The sequence below is a fragment of the Lonchura striata genome, chromosome Z, assembly GCF_050655825.1.
Source record: "Lonchura striata isolate lonStrDom1 chromosome Z, ASM5065582v1, whole genome shotgun sequence".
NCBI lineage: Eukaryota > Metazoa > Chordata > Aves > Passeriformes > Estrildidae > Lonchura > Lonchura striata.
The window spans coordinates 69799156-69823941 of NC_140740.1; the positions used below are offsets into that span (position 1 = coordinate 69799156).

Below are 24786 nucleotides of genomic sequence, written 5' to 3' on the forward strand. Positions count from 1 at the left end.
CAGTGGTACCTCCTTAGAGTAAAATGGCAGTGAAGGCTAAGACTATTACTAGAGACTTGAAACAGCTAGTAGAATAAGTTTTTCCTGGTTAATCTCCTTTTCAGCTTTTAGGAGTCTTCTCCCTTGTTTTTTGGTTACTGTGATCTCTAAAAACAATGGTAACCATCCATACCTTGAAAATTATACTGGAATAACCCTTACTAAAGAGAGATTTTATGTGACACACTTGAATGTATTTTGATGTTATCCATAATCACTAACTTTTTTAGGTACTCACACAAAGTTAAATTTTCACTGTCACACTGAAAAAAGACTGGCTTATCCCCAGGTTCATCTTAATACAGAAAACAGAAAAACCATTTTTGTCTGAAGGAAATGAATTAAAAGAAAACATGTGACATAGTTTAAGCCCAGTTGAAAGTTAAAATCTGTGCAGCCATTCCTCTCCTCCAGTCCCTCCAGTGGGGGGTGGGGAGAGAGCGAGAAAGAGGGGAGAGAGAAAAGACAGAGATTATGGGTTGAGATAACAATTTCCTGGAAACAGCAATGAGATAAGAAAATTAACAGTAACAGCAGCAATACTAATAACAACAGTTTATATAAGCAGGTGACTACACAAAAAATGCTCATTTGAATCCAGTCAATCCAGAGCCATGAGGCTTTCTAAGACAAAAGGACATTATAGCCCCCAGACCCTGGGTGCATACCACACCCCCTTCCTTCTCAGAAAATCCCCTTACTGCCTTCCCTCACCAGTGATTTGTGTGGTAGAGAACAATGTAGGCACAACTACATAGCTCCAAGCTCCAACCCCTCACTGCTACTATGAGAAAATAAATTCTCTTGTGGTCAAAACTAAGCCAACATCAGAGCAAGTGGCCAAAACTAAACAGAAAGGACACTGGTCTCTATATATAAATACAATTAAAATAGATGGCAAAGAAGCATAATTACCTCTTGTGAAAGTTCAGTTTTTTCCTTCTTCTCTGTAGCCAGATGTTCACTTCGGGTGTTGATTCAGGAGTTGGTTTTGTATGATCAATGGTATAAAAATCCTTGCCCTGTTTCCACAGACGGTATCTCTCTGGTTGAAACTTTCTCACAAAGACATCCATGGATATTGACACCATGTCTCTCCTACAAGTGCACTGCAAGACAAGAGCGGTATTTGTAAGTGACAAGTACTGGAATATGCCACAGTTAAAAAAGCCCAGAACAAAAATTCCACGTGTAAAACCAATTCTACTTTAATCTGTATTTTCCTTTTACACTTTTCCTCAATTTTAAAAAGGAAAGGATTATTCAAAAGAAAATACTATCTGAACCAATGTGTCACACTAGGACTCCCAAACGTCTTAAGGATACTCCATTGTTTCATTAACTCCTACGGATTAAGAACAAGAAGAAACTATATTGTTCTTTCTGTTCTATTAGCTGGCTTTGACAATTTTAAGCAAATCTTGCTACCTTGAATCCAGATATTGCACATATCTTGAGCAACATCAGAATTTAACTTAGAAAAATAACTCATGTAGTATCCTGTTGACCCAAAGGTCTTTACAGGCATTTACAGTCCCGGCACTTAATTCTTCAAAATATAAATACATACAAGTCCCACATCAAGTAACAGTATCACCCATTTTTTTTCTACAAAGAGTAGAAAGGAAGCAAGAGAGAGGAGTATTATGTCTGAGGTCTGAAAGGGTGTGTTATATCCATGTAATCCAATTCACCATACAGTGCAGACTCTAGAATCACACATAATACTTCCCTCATCAGCTTTAATCTAATCCCTGATTTTAGCCTCCCCAAGAATTTTTGCATTGTTTCTCTTATGCATCTGCATATTTTTGTCCTATTTGAATAGAATCTTAATGGTCATGAAAATGCAAAAGAGCCTCCACTTGAAATACTGTAGATGCTGAGTCAATTTTCAGATTAAAGTCATTGCACCCAATACCCAAAAATACTTGACAGCAGGCAACTACATTAAGTAAAACAATACACCTAACAGCACATAAACTACTATAGTGGGTTAATTCTGGCTGACTGCTGGGTGTCCACCAAGTTCCCTTTCCATTTCTTTCCATTTCCCCCCCACAGCACGACAAGAGGAGAAAATAAGATGGAAAATATCACGGGTCTAGATAAGGATAGGCAGATCACTGACCAAGTACTATATTTTACTTCTCTTAATGTCAAGTAATAAGAGATTATGAAAGTGAGAAAAATGAACAAAACTAAAACCAGCTTCCTTCACACCCACTTTTCAGGCTTTACTTCACTCCTGACTGGTGTCTACAGGGATGCTTCTTTCATATTTTTCTCACTCCTTTTTCTCACAGCTGCTGCCGAATGATTTTTATTCTTTCTAAACTCGCTATCACATGAATGCCACCAGAGCTGCTGACAGGCTCAGCTTTCGGCAGCAGCAAGTTTATGTTGGAGTTAGCTGGATTTGGCTCTGTCCAGTGTGTGGACTGCTCCTGATCAACAGATGGTGGTTATTAGCCACTGCTAAAGCAACTCTACACTACCAAAACCTTGTCACAAAAAACTTTGCAATTTTTTTTCAAACTGAAAGCAAATTGATCGGCTAAAACATAGTCTTACATGAAAAAGCTTTGAAAGAACTTTGCTATAGCTAAATAACTGTTAAAGCATAAAACTGAGACAATATTTTTTTCAGATACAAAGAGGTGTATTGAAAAATCCAGTACATTAATGACCTGGCTTTATGGTTTACTATAGCTAGTTTTATTACATTTTTTTCAAACAAGCAGAAACACACAAAGGACTGAATGCTACTTTCCTACTAGCTAGGTTTCTGCACACTAAATGCAGGTTTCTTTCTCTAATGTTTTCATCTATCATTCCTAGTTCACCCTTCTTCCTCTTGAAATTCCTAAGATATATAATGAAAAAGCATCTGAGATATGTTAAAAATGCTTGCTTTCCTTTCAATATGTCAACTTTGATATGCTGCATATTCACAACACTGCCATCTAATGGAGGATGAAATGGAAAGAAGGAAAAAAAATTCAAGACAGAAATTACAATTTTATGCAGCTGCCTTTAATTATAGTTTTTATCCAAAATATCATCTGAATGCTCCCTTTTCAAAAAACATGCATATACACACTTATACATGCACTCTGTAAAAAACTCAAACATATTGAAAATAGCATGTTCCATTCAGAGAGTCCTTGATTGGACACAATGAGCATAAAAAAAGCAATGAAGACACTTCTGTTTATACTGGAAAGTACATAGAAATCCACAGTAATGTTTTTAACTTTTAAAATTGAAATTTGTAAAATAAAGACAACAGTGGATTTTATCTCCCTTTAACGCACAAAATCTTTTAACATTTGAGCCCTGTTGCAGCAAACCAGTAAGAACCTATTGTTAAAGCCAAAATTTTCCCATTAAACACCAAAACTTCCAGTGCCTTGACAAAAAATAATTACTTAAGGAATGACTGAGGCATTAGGAAAGAAAATACTTCTAGAAATAAAATGTATTCTATGCTGGAATGATAATAAGGTATTAAAAGACTCAAATCACATCTAAATGGGACACAGTTTCTGTCTTTCAGTAATCTTTGATCAGTTTCCATTTCATTTTAATAGAACAACTGCAGAATAATCAAAACCAAAATCAGGCAGGTGTTAGAAACACAGCAGATTTTTTTTTTAAGTTTTCAAACTTTAAAAGTATACTTTTGAGTAAAAAGTCACAGTGTTAACATCATGCTCAACAGTATCACTGCCCCAAAAACAGAAGACAGGCTTCTAGGCACTGAAGGGCGGAAATACTTTGAATTGTCATACCAGATGACATCAGCAGATACATTCTGAAAATAATTTCTACTCATACTTTCTCGAATGGTTCAAGGAAAAAAAAAAAAAAACAAAAAAAACCACCACAAACACAAAAACTGTTGCTTTGATAAATAATCTGAGGATCTTCCATTCTTCTTGGTGGTGGTGGTTTTTACTAGTTTTAATTCATTTCTCATGTGACTGGTTTGTAGCTGGCAGTTATGTCACTTCCTGCTCCTAACTTGAAAAAGTGACTAAAAGATTCTCTCTAAAACAAAACTAAATGTGACTCCATTGAAGAGTTCCTGGGAAAAACACAAAATGGACATTTCCCTGCCTAGTAAAATATTCAGTGATGTTTGGTATTTTTAAACTTGTAATATTTTTTAAAGTAAATGCAAAATCTAAGCTATTGGACTACCATGTAAAAGGCAGCTGATGTTGCCACAGATAAATATCACAACTTTTGTACTGGAAACAATTATTTTCTATATACAATAGAATTGGTTTGATACTTATTTTTCAAAGACTAGTATGACAATCAGCATACTTAAGAGAATGAAACTCCTTCACAATTCTCACTATTAAATTCTTACTATTGACATCATCAATGCAAATGGTTCAGGCCAAATTTGGCAAATTGTCCTGGTTCAGGGCAAATTTGAGAAAGAATCCCCAAAGCGGTTTTGCTAGGAAGCAGATTCAATTGGCCCTTCCCCCAACCAGTCCGGAAAAAATACCTCCTTGGAGAAAAGTGGAAAAAACTGTTTATTAAACAAGAAATAACCTAAACAAGATTAAACAATAAAACCACTTGCCGCTCCAAAAGAGAGACAAACTCAGAAAGTCCCCTCCATGACTTGCAGCTCAGCTCACTCAGTCTCTGATCAGTCCCTCCAGTGCTGGAAACACTGTGGCCCAGGCCCAGCCTGGTGGACCTCAGGTGCAAGCTGCTGCTGCTCTTCTGGTGTTCAGTCCAGAGCAGGTTTATAAACAGGTCCAAAGAAAAGGAAAAAACCCATAGTCCAGGGAACGTCTTTGCCTCAGCTAGCTAAAACTAGCTAAAAGCAAAGGAGAGCTCAGTCCGGCTGTCTGTCCATCCACAGACACCACAGTCCAGGAGCAGGAATGTGGAGGGGGGAGTACAGTTTCTGAAAACAAACTCTGTGCTTCTTCTCTCCTTTGCTCTTGGAATAAGTCTTTAAGGTGCAAAACTTATTATGCAGCATAAACAGAACAGATGATTGGAGATAAAAGCATCATATAGTTAACCCAGGACATACCATCACTACGATTATTATTTATCCTGCCATATATATACAGCTTGAAAGTAAGCAATTCAACTAAAATTTATTAGTAAGGGCAAACCTTTACAGAATGAATTGTAGGAAAAAAGTTTAAGCAATTTTAGCTAATTAGCAGAAATATATGGAGATATAGTTGTGATATGTGAAAATCAACTATGAGAGACGTGCAGCCAAAAGGATGCTTTCAAACACATGCTATTTGTGAATGGAAAAGAGAATAATTATTTTATAGTTTAAAAAATATTTTTTTCCATTTTGTACTCTGATTAAAGAAAATATAAAAGAATATACAACAAGCTTCTAGACATAATATGTAAAAGTTAAACACACTTAAGCACATACTAAAATACATTATGTACCTAAGAAGAGTTTTTATAAAACATTTTTTATATCAATAGGAAGTGAATGACTTGTGGGTCTTCCCAGCTTTTCATCATTAGTATTTAATATTAATATTTAATGATAAAAAGCTCTTTAATAAAATAAATTACAGGATTTTAAAAATGAGCATAAAAACATCTGTAGAGAATATCATATTTTGCTACAACAGAAAGCTAATAGATGGTTTATTATTTCACCAGTAGTAGAGGAAGTAGTATTTCTTAGAAGCATAGTTTTAAGCACAGAAATCTACATCCAGAGTCAAGTCTTTGTTATTTGCATTTTTATTTTTTATTTCAATGAAGTATATGCATCTTGTAAGATATGAACTGATGTTTTTGTTCACAAAAGCATCTTCTCCACCAAAACTTTAGTTGTTATACTACTTAGTGTGTTAAAATATTTAACATACTAAGCTTGAAATATCTGAAGGATTTTGAACATTTTGCACTATATATTGGATTTTGTTTCACTATATCTGAAATCTATTTTGGTTAAAAGTCTTCTGAAGTTTTAATTTGAAGAGGAATAATAGTAGTAGTTCATTAGGCTATTTTTTCCCCTTCACTTGCATAATCATTTCAGAGAGAAAGCATTATGTAAGTCACATTGCAATTGCACAATGTAGGTAAACTACACACCTACGGGACATCATGTGGAGGCTAACAGTCACAATAAACTATGGAAAATTCTCCTCTTTATAAAGACAGAATGGATTTTTACAAAACAGTTAGGAAAGCAACAAATTAGCAGCATGAGGCAAACATTAGGCTGGTAACCTTCTTTACATTATGCAAGTATGCCATGAAATTATTAAATCAAGGGTTTTTTTCAGTGATACTTCTTCCTTACTGCTTGTAATGACTAAAGCTTTCTTCAGAGAACAGCAGCAATGATATATTTATTGGAGACAAACATTTTAAATAATTTAGATTCTTCTTACCAGCTTCAATTATATGCAATCAATTATTTCATGCACTATATTCCACTCTTGCAATACTTTCAATGAAGTATATCCAAAAAGGGCCACCATTTGTTGGGATTCAAGAGGCAGGGATGACTGATTGATGATCAGAAGTCGATTTATCAGGCCCAACATAGTGTTTTTGCAGGACCTCTTAACACTACAATCATGCAAGAACCTTGAACATTGGTAACATCCTGTTCTTCTTGTTTAACCAATAACATCACAGTTCACCATATGTGGATACCTCTGCCTTTCCTTGACCTGAGTTACAGTTCGCTGTGTGTTTCATCTTATATCTGTTTCCACAACCCGCATCCACAATGCACTATATCCCACTGACAATACTTTCAACAAAGCATGTCCAAACAATGTAAAAAATGCATTTTGATAGGAAACATTTTACAGGTCCTGAGACTGGAACTGCTTCATGTAGACTGCCTGTAGAAGTGCTTGATAGGCACTGTTTCCTAAGAGGACAGAATTTAATAAATCCTGGTAACAGTAACTGTCCTTTGCTACAGAATCAGACTGATATATTTTCACACAAACCTTCTGGCAACTTGTAAGCAGTGTTGTAGAAACCTTTGGTAGCAGTTAGCCATCTGTACAAGCATTGAGAAAGACAGCTTTCCTTTTTTGGTAAGTCATAGACAATACACTTTTCTCTGAAACATCCTGTCATACACAACAAAAATACAAATGCAAAACACCATTCTTTAAGGTTCTTTTTATGTAATAGAAAAAAATTCTCTTCAAATCATTATTTGTATTCATATATGCATAAGCAAATGGTCGGGAATATTTTTTAAAGAGTTCCATGTTAAACAGTGCATTACAAAATATCTGCTTTTTTTTTTCTTAATTCCCATTTCTAATTTCTTTTATGTGTACACATAATGCCACCTACATGTTCTTAGAAAAAAGACTCAGTTTGTATTATGTAGAATTGATTACATCAGCATCAGTTAACACTACAAAAATGTGGTCATTTTTCCCCATTCCTCTGAAATCTGGACAACAGAAACAGTGTGACAAGACACAGCTATTAAGCCAATTTTTCTTAATATATTCCAACTCACAGCTCTTCTTCCTCTTTATCCTTCAGTGGTATCTTTAATGGCACTACGCTTACCCCTTGAAAGATCGAGTCACTATTAACCTTTTTATTGTGATTCAATTTGTATTTCTAGCTTCAATCCTTCTCCTGTTTTGCTCACTTTCATCTCTCCACCTATCCCTGACGTCAATACAACAGAAACTCCCGCCCTGGAGCCTTTATCTCTCTGCTGTGTGTCAACTGCTCTTCCTCCATCCTTCTCTTAGATCTCTGCTCTTTCCTTAGTACCTTTGGACTTCACTTTCTCAGATCCATAAAGCAACAGCTTCTAGCCCATTTCTTCATCTGCCTACCAATTCCTGTATTTTAAACTGGAAGTATTCTAAACATGCAAAATTAGGACTTATTTTATTAAATTTATCTCCATCTGCAACAGACCAAAATTAACCAATTCTGTAACAGCTCCTAAAGTAAGAAAACAGTCTGTGCAACAACATGTGTGGGCATATATATATTTAAATGTATATATCATTTTAAAAAATAACTTGTGCAGTACCTAATACATATACTAGGTCATACATACTATGTCAGTTATCTTTTTCATACAAACATTACAGTAATTATCATGAATTTACTAACAGAAAGTTTACTATTATCAAACATAAAAAAGGAATTCACAAATAACCCAAGTACAGCATTCTAATGAACTGCATAATTCTTAGCTCACTAATTACAGCAAAGGGAGACCTCTAACACATTGTAGTTTAAGAAGATAATGTAACAGGATACCAGGTAAGGAAATATTCCTTCTCTATTTTCAAGAAAATCAATAGGATATAAATTTTAAAATTCCATTCTAAACATACCCAGCTGGGGAAAACCACAAATTAGAACTCAACATCTTGTAGATTAAAGGGGAAGATATACATCTGGTATGAGTAAATAGGCTGAGGAATATTTTTTGTTTGTTTGTTTGTTTGGGGTTATTTTGTTTTGTTTTTTTTGGGGTTTTTTTGGATAGCAATTTATCAGTTAAACTGTTACTCCATTGGATTACTTAAGGTCATTTTCTGGCACAATTAGTATGTGTCTCAGAACTAACATCACCAGTTAGTGTGATACAGCAAGTCAAATTACTGTCAGGACTTTCAGAAGGCTTTTTTTAAATGTAGGTTTGGGTTTAGCAATAATTGACAGTTCATGGCAATATAACCACGTGAGTATATTGAATCGTTTTTCCACACAACTCAAATTTTTAGAGAGCTCCAAGTCCAGTTGCCATGATTAAAAACTATGGTTGCATTTATAGATGGTAAAGTAGAGGGACTAATAATATAGAAAATTAAATACTATTATTGTATAAACTTGGAACTCTTGGACAGTCCTCACTGCTGTGTCCCAAACACAGAAGCACAGAAAATGGAGTAGTGATTTATCCCTATATTTATAAAGTTATAAATTACTTTTTGAAGTTCAGAAAATATTTTTCTAAGTATTTTTTCTAAGTATTTTGAGATATTCTAAAACTTCATTTTACATTTTTTTCTCAGGTTTCACCTTTCAGCATCAAGTTCATTAATATTATCAATGGTAGATCACAATACATGACTGCTGTCTGGGGGAAGAAGAATGCAATGAAATTCCAATCAGAAGGAAAAGTTCTGAACAAGTGTCATGTAAACCATGTAAAACTCCATCATATTCATTAAGTTTCTCTAAAGCATATGATAAATTCTTGCAAAAGTGTGGCTAATTTTTTTCAAGTCTGAGAAGCACAAAATTCATCACCCATGTGTATCTTGTAGCTTTTCTAAATGCTGAATGAAACGGCAGGATGAATTAACCAGTGGTCTCAATACATCAATAATCTCATTGCTTCAACTAGTAAGCACTATTTATAACTGAAATTCACAAATGATAAGGCTAAAAAAACCTAAGACCAAGCAGATTTATTCTAGATTCGCCATCTACTGAATTTTTTTTGGCAAAATGACTCTTCCATCAGGTTTAAGGCACCTCATTTGTACTTTTGCTCAGCAAAGCAGAACAGTATTTAGAAAACCTATATACATTCAAATCAATAATGAAAAAAAAATGTGTAGTTTTATGCAACTTCCTTCCAGGAATTTCAGAATGCTTTGCAAATACTTGTGTTTCTTTCTCATAACACAGAAGAAACTAGACCAAAGAAAGGGTTATTTATTACGGTCACAAGGCAAGCCACAGTCAGAACTGACACTGGAACATACTCAGTTTTCAATTTCCTGCTTCACATTTAAGTCCCAATTTCTAAACTGAAAAGAGGAAATCATAATAATTTTTTCCTATTCTTAAAATATTTTTTCCAAGACTCTTCCTACTATTCAAATTCTATGAAAGAGCAAAAAAAGAACAGCAGAAAACTATTAGTGAAAAAGAAATTATGGGGTCCTACTATGTATTATAAAAGGTAATAAAACAACACAAATATTAAATAATTTGCAGCTATTTATGTAGCTTACCCCTCAACAAAAGAAAGGAATGAAATTAGCTATGCAATGTTCTAACGAACATTATGTCCTATATAAATCTAAACTAAATAAGCAAAGAAGCATTGTGATATTAAAAAACCCCAAATGCCAAAATTTAAATAAAACAAAACAAACATAATATCAACAAAAACAAAAATTCACAAATACAAAAGAAAACTACACAAAAGACAGAACAAAAACAAAAACCACACCACAAAACAAAATGCAAACCAAGGGAAAAAACCAACCAAACAGAGAAAAAACCCAAACCAAACCAACAGCAACAAAAAAAAAATCTTTTATCTCAAACCCTCAAAAAAAAAAGCGAAAAATAGGCAAACCTGCCCAGAACAATGCAAAGAAAAAGCCCCAATTCTGGAGGAACTTCAAAAGCAAGAGTTTCTGTTAGTGTTAAGTGACAGAAACCATGCAGTTGTGAACGGTGCTTTGTTGAAGCTGTTTTGAGACACTGGGCAGAGAGGCTTTGTAGCAAATGCTGAGGTTTGAGACTATAGGAGAGAAAGAAAGTAGCACAAAATATCGGTAAAACAGAAACTGCAGAATTATCTACCGTTTTTTCCCCTAATAAATAAAACTTGCTTGTAAATGCCCTTTCCAGTGAAGACACTGACATGCTCTTGCTATAAGGTCCCTTGCAGGCCTATGAACTAAACTCCTCAAATGTTACTATCACGGTAGTAAAGTGGCAAGTTGAGTACAAAAACAGAAACGTTTAGGAATGAAATCTACTTACAACAAAACTATTACGGCTACTATCTTGGAACACCAGGTTCAACTATTAAAGCTACTCAAATATATAACTTGCAAAAACAGGAATCAAAGAAGTGGAACCTGAACATTATGTATTTCACCTACCACAAAGAGAGAAGAGTAACTGAAGCAAACAAAAATTCATTGACTGAAGAATGCATTCAAAATGAGTGAAACTACCCTTAGACATTTTTGGAAGAAATGGAGTATATTTCTATTGACTAAAGCTCTTAAACAAAAAACCAGACTCACTGATGAGAAACAAAGTCTTTTTTAGCAAGCCCTGGGTTATCAACAAATATATCACTGTCACTAAAGATCCTAGAGAAACATCTGCCAACAGTCATGGAAAATTGAACTCATTCCTAGAAAATATGAGTTTCCAACCAACAAATATGGTAGACAAAAAGAAAAGCTCAATGTATATAGAGATCGCATTCAATTTAAACTCTAATGAAAAAAAAAAAATGACAGACCATTCACAGCAACAGAATTTCGTTTCACTCAAGCAAAGAAACAAACGAAAAGTTATATTGACAATTCAGACTTCTCCCTTCCCTCCTTTCTGTCACTTTTATTTGTCAAATCACTTTTTTTTAAAATCGCTCACACTGACTTCTTATTGTAAAGCTTTCATGAAAATGTTTTTAAATCATCCTGATTATTATTAACTGTCACCAAGCTACCACTGTGTTGCATGCTACCCGGAGGTCTATCACCTTTAACATTAAATCTTTATTGCAAAAGATGTGTTTTAATTTTAAATGAGCTAAGGGAAATTTTTTGTTTTAATGTAAATTTCTGCACGACACAGGACACAATCTTTATAAACAGTCAGACAACATGTTAAAAATGCCTTGTCTCAAATACAATTTACATTTAGATGGGCATATTGGGGTACTTCTTAAAACAAAATGCACAACTTTCTCAGAGAGAAAGTTTCACCTATCAAAAGACTGCAATACATATACATTCATATAGCTACACTTATCTATATAAAATATACTTGAGACCAATGACATATAGTGCAACTGCTTTGTTTTACCCTGCAGAGGATATGACTGAACACCAACTCCTTCACCATTTTGCCTTTGAGAACAATGAAAATTAGGTTCTACATTCTTTTTCTTGTTTCCTCTGGTCTCCCTTGAAGGAAAAGTTCATTCTTCCACCTTTAATACCTTTTAATCTAGACATTTTTATGATTGCCTTTTCAGTTGTGTTTTTCAAAACAACTGTTTTAACAATTTTATTTAAATGACTGGAGAAAGAAGCCAACATACAGTTTAACAAAAGGAGATTCCAAACACTGCACCTGGGGAGGAAAAACCCCATGAAACAAGAGCAGCTCAACCAGAAAGGCCCAGGAGGATCACGGGGCAGTAGTGAGTGCCCCAGATCCCTGCCAGGCTCACTGCGGGTGCTGCCAGCGGGGCACGGAGGGATCCTGCCCTCTCCCCTGCCCCGTCAGGCACACCTGGAGCGCTGTGCCCGCTCTGGGCTCTCCAGCCCACGAGAGGTGAGGAGCTACCGGGGAGAGCCCAGGGAAGGGCCACAACCACGGTGAAGGAACAGGAGTGTCTCTCCTGTGAGGGAAAACTGAGCGAGCTGGGTCGGTTCAGCCTGGAAAATACACAGCGGCACCAGACTCACCACAGGACCTGACAAACTGAGGGGTTTAAGGCCACCGAAAGATTCTGACACGCCATGGAGCAGGGTCTTCTCCTCGGGGCTGTTTGTCCTGCTCACCAGGCAACAGCCAGGAGCCACAGGCTCCTGCACTCGCACACTCAGCCCGGCCTTCAGCAGGACCCAGCCCTGCCCTGGCAGCGCCCGGAGCAGCACTGAGAGCCCCACAGCACCGCTGAGAGCCCACAGCACCACTGAGAGCTCCAGCCCCACAGCACCGCTGAGAGCTCCAGCCCCACAGCACCGCTGAGAGCCCCAGCCCCAGAGCACCGCTGAGAGCCCCAGCCCCAGAGCACCGCTGAGAGCCCCAGCCCCAGAGCACCGCTGAGAGCTCCAGCCCCACAGCACCGCTGAGAGCTCCAGCCCCACAGCACCGCTGAGGGCCCCAGCCCCACAGCACCGCTGAGAGCCCCAGCCCCAGAGCACCGCTGAGAGCTCCAGCCCCACAGCACCGCTGAGAGCCCCAGCCCCACAGCACCGCTGAGGGCTCCCAGCCCCAGAGCACCGCTGAGAGCTCCAGCCCCAGAGCACCGCTGAGAGCCCACAGCACCACTGAGAGCTCCAGCCCCAGAGCAGCACTGAGGGCTCCCAGCCCCACAGCACCGCCCCAGAGCACCGCTGAGAGCCCACAGCACCGCTGAGAGCCCCAGCCCCACAGCACCGCTTGAGAGCCCACAGCACCGCTGAGAGCTCCAGCCCCACAGCACCGCCCCATAGCACCGCTGAGAGCTCCAGCCCCAGAGCACCGCTGAGGGCCCCAGCCCCACAGCACCGCCCCACAGCACCGCTTGAGAGCTCCAGCCCCACAGCACCGCTGAGAGCCCCAGCCCCAGAGCAGCACTGAGGGCTCCCAGCCCCACAGCACCGCCCCACAGCACCGCTGAGGGCTCCAGCCCCACAGCACCGCCCCACAGCACCGCTGAGGGCTCCAGCCACTTGTCCCGGGCCGCCTCCCGCAGGTACCCTGCGCCAGCTCAGCCCCACTGGCGGGGCGGAGCAGCGCGGGAGGGAGATTCCTCCTGGAATGGGGGGCAGCGTGCCTGGGGGAACAGAGGGGGAGGCAGGTGACCAAGGCAGCTGAGGGCGGCTCGGTCGCTTTCCAGTAAAGTCTCCTTTTCCCGCAAGGAGACCCCTCGGGAGGCCCCGTCTCCCCTCCCTGCCCACCTCGGGCCGTTCCGGCAGCCCATGGCGCGCGGTGCCGCCGAGGCTCTGCCCGAGAGCGGCTCCGCCGCGCCGGCCGCCTCGAGCGGGGGGCGGCGGGAGGCGGCGGCGGCCGGGCCGTGCCCCATCTGCCTGGGCGACGTGGACAACGCGGCGCACCTGGACGCCTGCCTGCACACCTTCTGCTTCGCCTGCATCCGGCAGTGGGCCGCCGTGCGCGCCGCCTGCCCGCTCTGCCGGCAGCGCTTCGGCCGCGTCCTGCACACGGTCAGGGCGGACGACGACTACCAGGAGCTGGTGCTCGGCCCGCCCGGCTGCCAGCAGAGCCCCGCGGCCGCGCACGGCGAGCTCGGCGCATCCCCGCGCTGGCGCTACCAGCTGCGCCCGCGGCCCCTCCGCCAGCCCGCGGCCAGGAGAAGGGGGCGGCCGCCAGGGCACGGAGAGAGAGCCCCGAGAGCCTCTGGCGCCTCTGCCCCATAGGCTGCAGCGCAGAGCTCGGCCCGCCCTGCCGGGGGACCCGCCGGCCTGGGGACGGGGCTTACGGCCCTCGGGCACTTGGCGTGAGCATCGGAGGCTTTCGGAGCGCGCCTCTCTCACAGCGCCCTCCTGTACTGCACGTGAATGCACGAATTCGATAGAGGTGTTACTTTGTCTCTCTTTTTCGTTACTATTAGTCATAATAATATTGTTATTTTTTAAATTATTAAAGTGTCTTTATCTCAACCCAAAAGGTTTATCCTCTTTTTTCCCATACTCCTCCCCAGTAAGGAGAGGGTGTTAAGTGGGTGAATGGATCTCAGTTCCTGGCTGGCGTTCTCCAGCTGGAAGAACCTCAGCTTTCATTGGTGCTGGAAAATCATTGGCTTTGTGGACACTGAACAAAGATTCAGAAGCTTTTCAGAGCATGGTTCTCTCAAAGCCAAATGAAGCCACTTCAAGCAATGCTTTCTAACAGTGCCTTGTTAGTGTAGGAAAACAAAAGGGGAGAATGCCTGCAACGTGCTGTGAACTTCTTTATATATGAACTTCTTTCACTTGAACTGCCGAAGCCTTCCCCCTCCAAGCACCAGAGTATCGCTGCCTGTAGCAGTGGGGAACAAACCGACACTGACTCCCTTTATGCATCCGACGGAGATCACTTTATTGTAAACATCGGCCCCTTTTATACCTTCAATCTCTCCCTGCCGTGACTGAAACCAAACCAAGGCCGAACAGAACAGAAGAAGGCGCCCATTGGCTGCTCAGCTGCTGTGCTCCCACCACACGTCCTATCATCCAATCAGCTTCCTGGCCGTACGCTGTGCGCGCGTTTCTCCAGCCAATCACAATCTTCCTTCCAGCCGTCGCTCGGCTGGCCTCTCCCGCTGCCCCTCAGCGCTCGGTGGGCTCGAAGGTCCGGCGGCAGCGCTGCCGCTTCCTTGCGCCTGCTCTGAGCGGGAGCTTTAACCACGTCAGCAACCGTAACCCGTGTCCTACAGCTGCCAGAATGCCTGACCTGAGGCAAAGCCAGGCCCATGGACACAGGCCACGCTGACACCCCTCTCCCTCCTGGTGCTGCCGCAGCCAGATGGATCCGGTCATCCCCTGTCTGAGCCCCCTGACCCCTCTCTGACCCTTCCGTACAGCAGCAGCTCAGCTCCTCCGGCCCCAGCCTGGCTGGAATGCAGGACAGGGCTGGGTTCAGGCTTCACAAAAGGTTCTGCCTGGAACCGTCTCCTCACCTGCACACCTTGGCTTGGCGTTTTTTGCAGAGCAAAGCTAAAAGCTCCAAGCATCCCAGGACTTCAGGAGCCACCCAAGAAGCAGACTGGCATGCAAGCAAAGCATATCTGTGCCCGGAGCCAAAACATCGGTTTCCCAGCCCTCTCTACCTCTGAGTCTTACTGGGCCCATCCCAGTCCCTCCCTTTCAAGCCTTTCCCCAGATCACCAGCACCATATCTGAGTATTTCCACAAGCTGTACAACAAACCCCCTTTTGCTGTGCTGGGGCTGCCCCACAGCCTCTTATCCCACATCCCACATGTGTCCCCAGCCCTGATGGCAGACTTCCCACAGCCAGTGAGGCCTCTGCGCTACATTCCTGTGGGATCCATCTCCACTTGGCAGGGAAGGACCTGAGGATCCTGGGGGCATCAACATAAAAATGACACTGGTGGTGTGTCCCTCCTGGGGGCACTGGGAGTGCTGCCAGCGGGACAGGGAGGGATCCTAACTGCTCCCTTGGTCCAACCCAGAGTGCTGTACCCAGCTCTGGACCCTCCGCCCCAGGAGAGATGAGGAGCTACTGGAAAGAGCCCAGGAAAAGGCCACAAATACGCTAAAGGAACTGAAGCCTGTCCCCTTTGAGGGAAATCTGAGAGAGCTCCAATGGTTCAGCCTGGGGAGGAAAAGGTACGTGGGGATCACATCATTGTTTGTAAACACCAGATGCAGTCAGTAAAGAAGAAGGAGCTTGACTCCTCTTGGAGGAGCCCAGTGGCAGAATGGGAGGCAATGTATACAGAGTGAAATGCACTGCATTTCATTAAATTCCATTTAAGCATGAGATGAAAAATTTTCACTGTGACAATGGACTTGGACTGGGGAATTGTGATATTTGACCTTCAGTACCCTGAAAAAAACAGGAGCACAAGGTAATCTTCCCTCTACCACCTCCCTAGGTACTCAGTTGTGCAGAAATAACGTGTCAAAATAAGGCAAGACCATCTACTGGACCCTTTACATTTCCAATACCTGTGATGAAGTAATGACTGATTACCTTCTATAAAATATGGATGAAGAATACACTGAAACACAGAATAAAGCCAAACTACAGTTTCTGGATGGCAAGCTAAATGTACAAATGAAGGTCCTGACACAAGATGATGACCATCATTCCTCTTAACTCAGATCATTTACTATGCCCTAAGACTGGGAAAATGAAAATTACTTCACTGTACTTTACTGCATTTAAGTTTTTCAGAGAACAGTAAAAACAAAACACACTAATTCTGCAGCAACATCAGATAAATCAATCAGATAAATCAATCAGATAAACCAATCAGTTTATATTATATATATGTTTATATGATATGTATATGATTTATCAGATAAATCATCAGCCTATAAAAGTGAATGAGAGGCAGAGCAAACTAAGTATCAGCAAGTGTTAAAATAGCTAAGAATGCATATAAAAAACTGTTATAAGAAGCTCAATGGGGGGCATGCAGGTTCATCATTACATAAGAAACTGAAAACCATTTATTAGGGTACCAGAATTCTTGCCATGTTTTTGGTGTAATTTATTTTATTAAACCAGTCTATAACAGGAATTGTCTCAAACCATTATTCTTTGTCTTACTAATATAGCTAATGTCTTCAAATACCAGTATAACTTGGAATAAAAACAATGATTTGTCATTAGCCAATTCAAAGGTAGGCTAGATGGTGAAATTACTGATCCAAGAAGTATCTTGTAGCATTAAACACTGCACTGACAATAAAAAGTACAAATCAAACTTTTTCTGATTTTATTCTAAGATTCATGTTCATCTGCGTTAGGTAGGACTAATACAGAACAGGAAATAAGTACGGAATGGGAAATACAGAACAAAAGATGTTCAATATTTCAGAGCATTATTACCCTATAGCACAGGGCACAAAAACTATTTTAGAACCAAAACCTGTGTTAATCTATGTAAAAGAAGAGATGACCACACACATCCATGGTCTTTCTCCCACACACCTACATCCATGCACATCCTCCAGCCATTCTCCAGATCTAGAAAGGTAGTATGACCAGAGATACTTGTGGTTGCAAACCACAAAAGTATCATAATTTCCTTGGCTAGGGGACTGCACCATTAACATGTTTATGCCAGTTTATATACATTGAAACCACCACAACTCCTTGGTGGAGTTTGGGAATGTATGTATTCAAAGAGTTTTGTCTTCATCAGCCAATAGTTAGGAATCACTCTTGACATGCCAAGTGTTCTTAAACTAAAACCTTTTTCACTATGCTTTAGCATTTTTAAATCAGCATACAATTAAATTAGCTGACAAACTTTTTAAAAATACTATCCTCTTATGGGCAAAAGGCTGTATAAATGGACAAAGAAAGGTTACAGACTTCTCTAGAAAGAGTTAAAATGCAGTGAGGACTTGCCAAAAATGCTGATCTTCTGTAACATATAGATTCAAAAGGCATCACACGACAAAGTTATGACAACTTTACTCTTGCTGAACAGTATGCTTAGTTTAAGCTCTTTTCCTTTTTTATTAACCAGAACACAACAAAGAATATGTGTAATTTTATCATTATTCCTTTTGGGTGGCTGTAAAAGATAAAAGGATCGTTTGAGGTCTATATGCCTTCTTTCAATAATTACTTTCTAAAGTAATCAGAATTGCCATCAGCCAATTGTTCCTTATGTTTTGACAAAAGATCAGGATTCTGCTTATGAGAGTGACAGTATGATGTGCTGCTTATTCAATTTTCCTGCCAAATTAATAGGAGATATTTTCTCACAACACTGCAAGAAGACAGAGAACTTCTCTAGTCATAAGGTCTAGTAAAAGCAATGAAGCTTCTGCAGGAAAAAACAAAAATTTGGCTAGCTTCCTGTGCATTAGGTTCCCCCCCCGCCCCCAAAACTGAGATAAATAGTTCACTAAGATTAACTGATTTTTTTTTTTTTTAAGACAGGTGATCAGATTTACCTCTTCATAACTCGCTTACCTAGAATATTAAACATCAATATTTTTAAGTAAGGATTTTGAAAGAGTGTGCAAAAAGCTGCCAGAAAGTAAAAATGCGTTCCAAAGTCCGAGATCCTTAAGAATATTTTATTCAGATAGACACAAGACATTATGCCTGGATTTCACATTACTGAGATTCTTACTTAAAAACTACAAAATGCATTCTTTTACTGATTTTTAGTCCATTTAAAAATATTTTATCCCACATTAAATAAATGAAAGAGAAATTTAAATTTAAAGTCCATAAAAACTTCACAGAAATATCTTGTTTGCATTTCATGCAAAGTAATGCTATATTACATACATTCCCATTGAGAAGTCTCTCCAGGAGACTTGATTTGGCAGGGACAGAACTGATAAGACTGAACTAACAGTCCTGTATGATATCCCAGTTGCTTTTTAATCTGTGCAAAGTGTACTAGCCACAAAGTACATGCTGAAAGAGTGGAAGAGATTTCTCCATCAACTCTGGATTAGCTTCCACCTGTTCCATACATTTCTATGAAATGTTCTATGTCCACTTGCAGCAAGCCTGAAATCTATCATTAAACAAGCTTGTATCAATTCTATAGGTTAGCAGGCAGTGAAGACGAATCTTACTTACTTCAACCTCATTCTAACAAAATGTATTTTGTATTTCTGGTTTAAACAAATACCACATCAAAAAAAAAAAAAAAAAAAAAAAAAAAAAAACCCAAAAAAAACCCCAAAAAAACCAATGTCAACAGCAGTACCTTTCCATTAAGAAATGCAAAAGTCATTTTTTCCTGGCTGTTTGCCACAGTAAACTGAGAAGGGAAAATGAGATTTAAAAGAAGAGTAAAAAGGATCAATAAGAAATAGTATTGACTATTGACTAATTCTACACTAAATACAATTTCTATAGATTCAGTATTGCAAAACCCAAATAATGCCATCAATTCTGCTCTTAAAGACTTGCACTTAGGAAGTTTTCTATGCAACCAGATAATTAAACCATTTCTATCAGGGAACTACCTCAACATAGTACTTAAGTTAAAGCAGAATAATCAGAATTTGTTACACATTTCCATCATTTCACTAGATCTTTTCCTTGCTTGCTGCATGTCTAAAATTAAAGAACTCAAAGAAAACAATAGTTTACATTCTGTAATAATTTTAATTAAGAATTGCAACTTGAGAAATACAATTTAGTACAACTTCCATGAAGTGTCCAAATTTCCAGGTATTTCCATTCCACTTTGAAAAATTGATGAAGGAAGGGAAATCCTCAATTGCAAAGCCTAAAACAGAAGCTCTGCCATCTTGACATTCAACTGTGCACAAAATAAAATGGTGCTTCCTTGCAGACTTCCATAAATTTGGGAAATACAAGTCTATGTTCTGATTTGCAGAAGCTTTCTCTCCAAGATCAGATCTGGCATTCTAACATTAATACACTTTATATTGCCCTCATTTAATCATCACTGCCATTTCATTCATGCAAAAGCTGTAATTATGTCCTTGTGGTTTTTGGCAAAAGTGAAGACTGATGTTAAGTCACATATCCTGATTAGCAGGGCCAACAGGAGAAGAAATTAAACTATAGAAAGCATAGAACTGCATTTGCAAACATTTTCAGTAAAGGATGGAAATGACCACAGAATTTTTATTTTTCTCCTAAGTTTATTCCCTTATTTCCTGTTAAACATATGTAAGTCCAAATCCTAGAAAATACCATTTAGAAGTTTTGTGTTCAGTAGGGTCTCTGAACACTTAATGGGTTTATTTTTTTTTTTATACTGCATGTGATAAGACCAAATTAGATCATTAAATTTTAACATTCCATGGAGGAATGATAATGCCTTTCTGATGATGTCAGAATACTTTGTATACAACTTCTGCATTTACTTTTCCAGTGTGATCAGCATCTTATTTTATTGCGCAGATGTCACTCCACCAAATTATTATCAGATTGTTCCATCTCTAAGTAGATAATTCTATGCCATATGTTTTGTAGGAATTAAGATTCTTGCACTGGTATGTACCATATTGCTCTCTCTTACTAAATACAGTTAGAGAATTAATGCTTAATAGACACATGCAGTGAACACTAAACCTGCCGCTGGGAAGGACGTGACACAGAAAAGGGGAATATCACTTCATGTTCTTTTCAGCTATAACCAATCTATTGGAAAAGAACTAGCAATTTAAAATCAAGACTTGTACATCATGAAATTTGATCAGGGAAGATAGAAGGACTTGGACTTACTGCATTTTAATTCATTGAAAAATTGCCTCATCTTCTGATAAAATACAAAGATTCTTCAGCTTCTATTGACTGAGGATGGAAAATAAGGATGCACCATGCCTTGCAGAATCAAAAGTTTTGTGAATATAGGTATCTTAAGGGGTAAGTAAAACAGGTCAAGAGAGTCACAAATAGAAGAAGAATTAAGTTAAACCAAAAACAATTATTGCTGCCTGGGTCAGGAAAATTGCATTCATACAAATTAATCACAAATGTGTGTGAAGTGTTTGTGCTACAGGACAAAAATGTAGTTAAAGTTGACCTTTCTAAAACTAGATGCCCATCTTCCTGAAATCATTTTTCTCTGAAACATTTACTCAGCAAATAATATACCTGCTACCCTTTACGCTAAAAAGACAAAATGACCCCTTCCATTTTCTTCACTATTGCAGACATCTACAGAAGGCACAGAGGTGGATTTATTGTAGGCTGTGTCTTCTTCTCCAAGGACAACATTCCTATGGAAAATGTCAACTTCAGTAAACAGAGAGCTAAGAAAACCCTACCAAAAGTTCACATTCTTCATACAGTATCAAGTTAAATGAAACATCCAACAAAGGCGTGCAATTACCACAGGAATTCCCACAAATTAGCGCTTTTGTTTCATACCTACCAAATGAGGTCTGGGTTGTGAGGTTCATTTCCTCCTAATGTTTATTTCTTTCAGGCTGATTATGGATGTAATTGAAAAAAAAAAAAAAAAAAAAAAACCACCAAGAAGTATATTTCAACTACAAAAAGCTATCTATTTTTCCTATTTTTTTAGGCACAGGTTTTAGCCAGGTTGAAATTTTATTGATGCTCCACTTATGGGAATCTTAACAAGCAGAACTGCAATGTCAAGCAAGTGGTACTAATCATGAAATGAAAGCAGAATCAAGATGTCTATTTCTACTGCACAGAAGTAAACACTTTTATTGTATATCCTTTCTTGGCCTTATGCTTTTGAACTCAGCATTGACCTCTAGGAAAAAAATATGCCTAATTCATTCCTATTATATGGGTTTTCAGTTCTGATTAATATCCCTAGAATTACATGCATGGCCTCCATATGTCTTTTTCCTCATTTGACCTACCCAGCTTCCCACTCTAATATTAAGAAGAGGAAAAAAAAATTGTTATCATATTCTAAACTGTTTTTAAAGACCCCAGTCTAGAAGTTCACTTCCACTAGGCATAAAAATTTAATTGTGATGTTGCCTTAAATATATTCATAGATTGCCTAAGTGTTTTTTCATATTTGTACTGGGATTAACATACTTGCAAGGGTAATGTTTCTAAACCTATCATGTCTGCAACAGAGCTACAGGACTTGGTTACTTACAACTCAAGTACAATTTGGTGTCCTGGATCCAGCCTATATGGAGAAACTCAGAAAGCTAAAATGCATTTATAAATAAAATTGTAGCTTGTGTTTTGATCCAGCTTCTGTACCTTTGTAGTCTCTCTGTGTGTTAACACTGCCCTTTTCAATAAAAGGGTGTTTTCTTCTACTTGCTTTCAAATAAGACTCCTTCCTGTCAACTGTTTTAATTAACCTTTTTGGCACACAAATGTTCAGAATTTCATAGTCTTTCAGGTGAGTTTTACTGTGGTCTTCTACAATGGTAGTGACAGTATTATATCACTGCTACTACAAAAAAAAAAAAGTTACTCATAATATCTGCAACTCCATTTCTTTTATTGAATAACATCCTGTATTCATACAGTCATCAGCTACAAAGACCCAGTTTTGGTCATTTCTAAGAGATGAAGTCCCAGCTGCCACAAGAGGTCCATCTTTTCACATCACTGAACCAACAAATGAAATTTAAGCATTGACACTCCGCTGGCTTGCATACCTCTGCCAGAAGCTGTGCCACATCACTGTCCTATCACAACAATATCACTCAGGACCAATGCAACATTTTCCTCCACATTTGAGAGGGGGCACCAAGGGGGTAACAGGTTTGCTTAACTGAGAAAGACACCTCACTGCCATGGTTTCACCATTTTAAAACAGTGATAATTAATTTCTTCATCAGACAATATAAGACAACATCAGACAATATAAGAATAATTTTTAAATATCCATGATGCTAACAGCAAAAAATTCCAATAAGGCAGTCCCATTACCACCACTCCACACTTTTGTAGGTCCAGTTTTCACTCATAGCTTGAATACTTGTCCTCAAGGTTTCCTACCCTTGCAGCTGACTTTGTCTGCATCCTGTTACTCAAAAAATTTGTTCAAGTACAATTTTTAGATTTCTGGGAAACATAAGTTGCTCCACACTTGGAAAATTTGCATATGTTTTACACTTAAATAAAATGAGAAACAGGTAGCAGATTTGTAACTACTACAGGCAAAATAATCCATATCAATCTTCTCTGTTTCATCTAAAAAACTCCTTCCCTGAAGTAACATGAAAGTTCCTGACTCCCACAGCCTGCCAGCCAAAAGAGGAAATAAAGCTTAAACCCTAACTGAGATCTAACATAACTAGCCAGCCTGTCTGCAGGCACTTGTTTCAAGATCTGTGACCAGTAATTCATGCAGCTTTTCACAGTTATTTTAAATGAAAGGTTTTAATCTTAAAGGAACAAATAACTGAATGAAAATCAATGTTTAAACAATTAAACACTGTCCATGGATATCTGTTTTGCACATGTCTAGGCCAGATGCCTAAGATCATGTGTGCAGTCTCAGTCTCTTTATCTGCTTGTTCTTCTGCAAATTATTCTCATTTTCCTGACAATACTACTTTTCTAATCATTTCAATTGTCTGAATTAATGTCTCCAAGCCATTGCATGAAAATACATCATTATGAGCTAGGCTTGGAATGAATGTTTTCTCAATTAAGATTGTGTGCATTGTTTCTTATCCCGACAAGTGAGAGATTCAGTTACTTCACATAACAATAGCCTCCTCCTAGCTTCGTTAACATACTTGCTATTGAATTACAGTATCTCTTATGCAGCAGCACAGTCATGTGGACCATAAAATGGTGCCACTACTCTGCATGTTTTGCACTCCTCAGTTAGCATAAACTAAAGCCATCCTTCCAAGCTATACACTCTGTTTAAACACTAGGAAATACTGGCAAAAAAAGAGAGGTAAAGTTATCAACATAAAATATTTGTTTGATTTCCTACATATTAAAAAAAATCTTATATTCCACTAATCTAATTTTGTAAGGCATGGCAACATTAATGGACACTCTTATCGTTTGCTAATTAACAAGGATTGGGAAAAATAAAATATAACCTATCATGCTTTACTGCTTCCAGTTTAAGACTTCTAACAACAACAAAAACAAATAAAACAAAACAAAACAATAACAACAACAACAAAATCACCCTGCACTCCCTCACCCCTATCTTCACTTTGGAAGACTAATGTCCTTTTAGCACCTTTTGCTTAGATCACATCTAAATAACTGTGTCCAGTTTCCTACTTTAAGAAAAATGTAAGTAAGAAAGGGTGAGTTCAGCAGAGGTTCAAGGCAGTCAGAGAAAAGAGCTTGAGAAAACGGAGTGAGATGAGCATATTTTGCATGGAAAATGTTTCAGGGGGAAACCAACAGCACCCCTCTGCCACTTGAGAGCTTACCAAGAGAACAGATTAAGAGTGGTGGATGACAAGAGGGTGAGAGACAGCGGTCATTTATTCAAATACAAGTGGGTAGAGACAGGAAGTAAGAAAAATTTTTCTCCATGAGGACAGGCTTGACTCAGTGGAACCAGGGCCCTGAATTATTCTTTAATCCTATGAAACATACAAAACAGCTGACAACTTCATTTACGTATCTTTACATAGCAGGCTTATAAACATATACTGAAAATGGTAATTTCCACAAGGTTTAAAAGCCAGTGAATTTTCTCTATCAGTGATAAAAGAAGGTAAATTTTGAAACTCTTTAGTTATGGCACACATTAACTTTTATAAATGCTACTAGTTAGCAAAAGAAGACAAATTAAAAGAGATTGGTTGTATTATGACACAAAATGCAAGAAGGATTGTTTAACAAATGAATAAGCTTAAAAAGTAGCATATTCTCAGAGGAAGAATTGGGAAATACTTTTTCCATAATACTGATAAAGGGTCAAATCACAAAAAACAAAAAAA

General features: G+C 39.0%; 2 protein-coding genes across 11 annotated transcripts in view; one reads left to right on the forward strand and one right to left on the reverse strand.

Annotated features, from left to right (window-relative positions):
- The window catches only part of KDM4C (lysine demethylase 4C), a 245679-nt gene that overhangs the window by 117626 nt on the left and 103267 nt on the right, over positions 1 to 24786 (reverse strand). For all 10 annotated transcript variants that reach the window (XM_085566943.1, XM_021531680.3, XM_085566945.1 and 7 more), the window contains one exon: positions 955 to 1148. In XM_085566943.1, coding sequence (XP_085423069.1) covers positions 955 to 1148 — 194 coding nt within the window. The remainder of the gene's footprint in view (positions 1 to 954; positions 1149 to 24786) is intronic.
- On the forward strand, positions 12987 to 17469 carry LOC146763877 (E3 ubiquitin-protein ligase Topors-like). Its single transcript, XM_085566951.1, has one exon. The coding sequence runs from the start codon at positions 13692 to 13694 to the stop codon at positions 14145 to 14147; it is 456 nt and encodes a 151-aa protein (XP_085423077.1). The 5' UTR covers positions 12987 to 13691; the 3' UTR covers positions 14148 to 17469.